Here is a 6000-nt window from a genome sequence, read left to right as displayed (position 1 = left end):
TACACGTGCGAACTCCTATCCCTCACCTCCAGTCCCGACCCCACCTACCCTACTTGAAACTTTGAGATCATGCTCTGGGCAGCCAGGCACCAGGAACAAAACCTCGGAGAGCAGGAGCTGGGGTGGACCCGAGGCGGTCATTATCCTGTAGCCCTATTTCACAAAGGAAACCCAGGCCCGGAAGGGCGGAGCGGCTGGCGTGCGGTGCTGTGGAACCTCGCAGGTCTGGGCTCAGACAGAATGCACCTCTTCCACAGGGTTTTACTAAGGGAGGGGGTCTTGTGGGTCTCTGCTTCCCACTGGATCCCTAAGGTCTAGTGCCTAGCACACAGGCCCTCTGCAAATGTCTATTGAAAGAATGCGCATAGCAGGAGCTCAATACACATTTGTTGACTGAACTTTGAAGGAATAGGGGCTCTGTTCGTGAACGAGATAGACTTCCCTCCTGCCCTCTCAGAACCGACATTATAGGGGAGCTGGGAGGGGTAGAATGGGGTATACACGAGCAAAAACCTCCACAAGATCCTTGGGGGCTTGATGGCTGATGTAAACGAAATAAAATAAGGGTGGTGGGATAGGAGCAGGTGGCAGCGTTGATGAGCTTCTTTAATCGGCTGGTCGGAGAGAAGAAGGTGGCACTGAAGAAGCTACCTCAGGGAACGGATGGGGAAACTGAGGCCCAGGAGGGAACTGGGGACAGATGGAGGTCATAGAGTACAATCCATAAGGCCTTCAATAGGGTGGGGCTACTTTAGATACCGTGGTCAGGGAGGCCCTCTGCTCTCAGGAGGACAATCAAGCCAAGACCTGAATAACAATATGAGGAACCCTGGGGCCTGGAGCAAGCACTCCAGGAGATTAGCATGTGAAATTCACTCAGCACTGCGCTGGGGACCCACCTGGCAGGACAGACTCTGGCCCTGACCTCAGGGGACTTGTGTGGGGTGGGAGGAAGGGAGAGGATAGTCAAGAAAACTGTTCTGTATTATGATGTGGTTGGTGCCAGGAAGAAAAGAAAACTTGTAAGGGCTGGAGGGTGGGGCAGGGTGTCGATGCCACTTCAAACGTGATCTGAGAGGGCTGCTTTGAGGAGGGAAGTTCTAGGAGGCCCGAGCGAAGGGAGGTAAGACAGTTGGCTTTCTGGCAATTCCAGGTGTAGGAGCAAAATAGATGTACTTGATCGCAACCCTCTTCTGCTCAAACCCCTCCCGAGGCTCACGACTCTGTTAACCAAAGCCTTTAAAGTCGTCAAAAGGCCCTCTTGGAGCTGACTCCATTTTCTCACAGGACGCAATCACCCCCTTACCTCTCGCCCTGGCCCCCTCACCCCCTCCTTCTTATTCTTGAACACAGAATAAGAATAAGCTGGCTGGCTCGCTTGCCGCCACACCCTTCCCTGGCGTGGGGAGAAAATTGAGGACCTCATCCCAGTCATCCCGCCCCTTGACAACCCTTCTTAGTTTTACTGGCTCCACACCGCACTTGTCATTCTGGTAGGCACTCTGGATTTTACGCTTATTGTTGAAGTGGTCTCCCTAACCAATAAACCGGGAGGTGAGAGATGACTGTCTGTTTAGTTCACTGCTGTACCCCCAGTGCACAGTAGGCGCTCGATATGTTTGCCCAGTGAATTTTTATTGTAATGCATTTACTGAAAGAGTCCAGATTACTGTTAGGAGCCTAGTTAGAAACGTGGTCCCTACCATTTTCTCGCTTGGGGGTGTTTGCGGAGACCCTGTGCCTCAGTTTCATCAGCCCGAAAACGGGATCCGAAAAAGCCGTTTCTCTGCGTGTCCGTGTGAAGTCGGTAACATTAAGGTGTGATCAATAAGGCGAACGCAGTGAGCATGGCTCTGATTGAGTCTGGCCGCCGGCGGGGGGCCCCTGCGGGGCTGCCCCGTTCTCTCCCATCAGGCCCCGCCCTCGGGGGCGGAGCCACAGGCTGGGCTAGCACGTGTAAAAGTTCGCGGCCAGTCGCGGCAGTCACTCACCTGAGCGCCTCGCTCTGAACGCGCGCAGCTCGCTCGTCCTCCGCCTGCCAGCTCGCCAGCCCGCCAGCCCGCCAGCTCGCCTGGGCCACGACTCATGTCCCGCCGCAAGGCCGGCTGCACGCCCCGCAGAGTAGACCCCGCGCCCGCCGCCAACTCAGACGACGAGACGGAGATGCGGGACCTAATCATCGATGTGAAGCCTGAGCCGAACCCTTGGCCCTTGCAGGCCCTGGGGCTGGGTCCCTTCTCCCCAAAGGAAGTGCCCGCGCCGGGGCGGTTCGAGGGCGAACCCCGCCACTCCCCTGGCCCGGTGCCCGCCGGCGGCCCCCTCCACGCCTTCAGCGCGCGGAACCAGTGGGCGCCGTGGATGCCTCTGATCCCGAACCCTCACGGTGAGCGCCCCCTGCCTGGAGCCCCACCACTCTCCCCTTTCTCTCGGGTGGGACCCCCTCCTCCCGACACCGCCCCCCAGCCCCTGCCGTATTTCCGTCGCTGGGTCCTGGCCTCCTTCTGACCTTCGGGTTTCCCCTCTCTCGCTTGCAACCCCCAGCCCCCATCTGGCCCCACCTCACGCTCACCACCCACTTCCTCCCTGCAGGCCGCCAGCCGTGGACCGACAAACACCCAGATATGTTGACCTGCGGCCGCTGCTTGCAGACCTTCCCGCTGAAGGCCATCACTACTTTCATGGACCACAAGAAGCTGGGCTGTCAGCTCTATAGGGGCACCAACCCTTGCCAGGGTTCAGGTGAGTAAAGCTAGGATGCGGACCCCTCTCAAATTCAAGGGCTCGGCTTCCTGTGGGAGAAGGGGCTGTACTGGACAGGCGGGGCAGTGAGCACTACTTCCCCTTTTGGGTGCAGCCTAGGCGTGGCCAGGGCCTGCCCTGTCCTAGGGCTGGGACTAGTGGTGGGGTGGGGGGTGGGGAGGCGGGGCTGGGCAGAGAAGGAGGGCAGCCCACAGGGTGTGGCCAGCCCCAGAAGACTGGTCTGGGGATTTGCCACACACAGACCCCCCCAATCTGGTTTCACTTCTCCTTCCCCTTGGCCAGAAATAACTGGCCAGGTGGCTGGACCAGTGTGGCAGTAGTGGGGACCTCTGGGGAGGGCAGTGGCCTGGGGGAGGGGGGCTGAGGCCAGCTGGAAGGAGGGTGTTGCCACCCTCTTCTACCTCTTTATCACTGGCGATTGAGGTGCTGGTGCATTTGCTCAGAGCCAGGGAAGGGGCTTCTGGCCTCCCCTCCCCCACACGGAATCTCCCAGCCTTGCTTGCTGGGAAGCCCCTGGTTTGAGCCAGGTCCTAAGTGTCCGGGCACCTGGGTTCCTTCTCTTGGGACAGAATTAAACCCTTAACATTGTTCTAGGCTCATAGTGAGCTTCTGATCAACATTGGCTGTGGCACTTATCCAGACGTGCGATTTCCAGACCCCTGGCCCTTGTGCTCCTGGGACTTTTGAGAAATGGAATTATGTTCTGGGCTGGGCCAGAGGGAGGGTCCTATAGTGACAGAGGGTCTGTGATGGAATTATTGGAACGAATCACTGAGACTCTTAGACTTGGAGGATTACCGAGAGCTTACATGGACCCAATTCTAGTTGTTTCCTATTCGAAGTCACCATAACCCTAAAAGGGAGAGAATTCCTAGGACCCCCATATTCTAGCAAACGTGGAAACAGGCTCAGAGAGGGGTATTTCTTGCCCAAGATCCCACAGCCAAGGAGAGCCAGACTGAAGTCAGGCCAAGTGGACTCCAAGTGGACTTTCTCCAGCCTCAGCCTGTGCTCTTGACCCTGGAGTTGTGTCAGGAAAGCCACCTCCATCCAAGTAGCAGTGGATCTAGGAAGTACCTTACTGATAATGAATGGAGGACCTAGAGAAAATATCAAATTTGGGGGGGTCTGTGCAGAAGTGGGGAACCTAGCTTGCTACCCCCTTGCCTCAGTAGGTGGCTGCTAAGCCTTCTCCCCCATCTTAGACCTTGGCTCCCTCTTCTGCAGGGCATGGAACCCAGGCGTGTGGGTCCTGACAGGAACCCACTCAGTCATCAAGAGCAGTATTTATTATTAAACCAACGACCTTTGAAAACCCCTTCCCCACTCCCCAGGTTTCTGGATTGAAACCGCAGGGCCCCTACCCCTTCCAAGCTGTGTGACCTTGGAGAAATGGAAATGTCTCTGCCTCCATTTTACCAGCTGAAAATGGAGGTTTTCTTGTCGTGAAGGAAAGTTGTGAGAGTAGACTGAGGCATGGCCCAGCGCCTGGCACACTGGTTTTAGTCACCTCCTCAGCATGGCCTTCCGGAATGCCACCCCCCACCCCGCCCCGTTTTAACTTTTCATTTTTTCTTGAAGATTTTCAAACACAGAAAACCCTCACGGCTTCATCACCCACTCCAGATTTTCTTCGCTTCTTGTGTGTCCGTCCGCCTCCCCGAACATCTGCTTCCTGAGGGCAGGGAGTTCGCCTGCCCTCTGTCCTCGGGCCCTGAACGGCTTTTCCCAACCCTAACTGGCAGCCGTGACGTGCAAGCCTCATGCCTCTGACCCATCACACTAACACCTGACCCTTCTCTCTGCAGAACTCGAGGACCTGAAGGCCTTGATCTGCCTCCGTTGCGGCCGGCAGTTCGAGAGAGCCTGGAAGCTGCTCCGCCACGCCCAGTGGGACCACGGAATGGCCATCTACCAGACAGAACCCGAGGCCCCGGAGACCCCGCTGCTGGGCCTGGCAGAGGTGGCCGCGGCCGTGTCTGCAGTGTCAGCAGTGTTGGGGCCAGAAGCAGAGGCCAAGAGCCCCCGGGCAAGCAGCCTTCCCCGGCGGAGCCCCACCTGCCCCGTTTGTATGAAGACCCTCAGCTCCTTCAGCAACCTCAAGGTGCACATGCGTTCACACACGGGCGAGCGGCCCTACGCCTGCGACCAGTGTCCCTACGCCTGCGCCCAGAGCAGCAAGCTCAACCGCCACAAGAAGACCCACCAGCAGCTGCTGCCCCAGAGCCCCGACATGGCCAACGCCAGTGAGGAGCAGGCCTCTGCCGCCCCGCCAGAGCCAGCGGCCCACGCTGCCGCCCCGGCCAGTGCCCTCTCGTGCAGCGGTGGGGAAGGGGCTGGAGCCGCCGCCACAGCAGGTGTGCAAGAACCTGGGGCTCCCGGTGGTGGGGCCCAAGTGGGCCCCGGCGGGGACGGTTGGCAAGTCGCCGTCAAGGAAGAGAGAACTGACCCTGTCCAGAGCCCAAAAATGTCACCCAAGAAGACGCCAAAGCCGGTGGGCAAGAGCCGTGGATCTGGGGGCAGCTGCGAGTTCTGCGGGAAGCACTTCGCCAACAGCAGCAACCTGACGGTGCACCGGCGCTCACACACCGGGGAGCGGCCCTACGCCTGCGAGCTGTGCCCCTACGCCTGCGCCCAGAGCAGCAAGCTCAACCGCCACCGCCGCATGCACGGCCTGGGGCCCGGGGGTGCCCGCTTCGAGTGCCCCCACTGCCGCGTGCCCTTCGGCCTGCGGGCCACGCTGGACAAACACCTGCGGCAGAAGCATCCCAAGGCAGGAGAGGAGGCCTGAGCCGCAGGAATGCCCCGCCTCCCCGCTGCCCCCGGTACCACTACCACTGCCACCAGGTGTGTCGACCTTGTCCTTCCCCCGCTGTGAATAAATCCCAGTTACACACGTGTGGACTCTGCTTTCTCAAGGTGTCTGAGGTAGAGCAGGAGGCTTCCCATCCTTGGGGTGGACGGCTGGACAGACCGGTTTAGAATGAGGGGGTGAGGGGAAGGCTGGCCCCCAGTGCCTGGGGCGCAGCAGGACTGGCACAGAAAGCCGTGCTCCCGGTTCCTGGTGTGGGCGAGGGCAGGGAGAGGCCTGGACCTGCCACCGGAGGCCCTGGGCAAAGTCCGGGCCTGGCCTCCACATGTGGGCCCTTTTCCCAGCAGATCGAGCCCCTGCCCTCACGGAGCCACAGCCAACCAGACCCAGGTTGGGTATCCCACGGGCAACACACACCTGTCCCCCAA

At 59.3% G+C, this 6000-nt stretch overlaps 2 protein-coding genes across 2 annotated transcripts in view; one reads left to right on the top strand and one right to left on the bottom strand.

The window, feature by feature from the left end:
- GEMIN7 (gem nuclear organelle associated protein 7) overlaps positions 1–2131 on the bottom strand; it is a 9466-nt gene extending 7335 nt beyond the window's left edge. The window contains exon 1 of the mRNA XM_039866188.1: positions 1992–2131. The gene's annotated coding sequence lies outside the window, so the exon portion shown is untranslated. The remainder of the gene's footprint in view (positions 1–1991) is intronic.
- Positions 2064–5617, top strand: ZNF296 (zinc finger protein 296). The gene is made up of 3 exons (XM_039866183.1): positions 2064–2383; positions 2590–2739; positions 4569–5617. The coding sequence occupies exons 1-3, from the start codon at positions 2086–2088 to the stop codon at positions 5549–5551; spliced, it is 1431 nt and encodes a 476-aa protein (XP_039722117.1). The 5' UTR covers positions 2064–2085; the 3' UTR covers positions 5552–5617.
- The last annotated feature ends 383 nt before the right edge of the window (positions 5618–6000 follow it).

Source organism: Pteropus medius, unplaced genomic scaffold, assembly GCF_902729225.1.
Source record: "Pteropus medius unplaced genomic scaffold, Ma_sr-lr_union100, whole genome shotgun sequence".
Taxonomy (NCBI): Eukaryota; Metazoa; Chordata; class Mammalia; order Chiroptera; family Pteropodidae; genus Pteropus; species Pteropus medius.
This window is presented reverse-complemented; position numbering and strand designations above follow the sequence as displayed.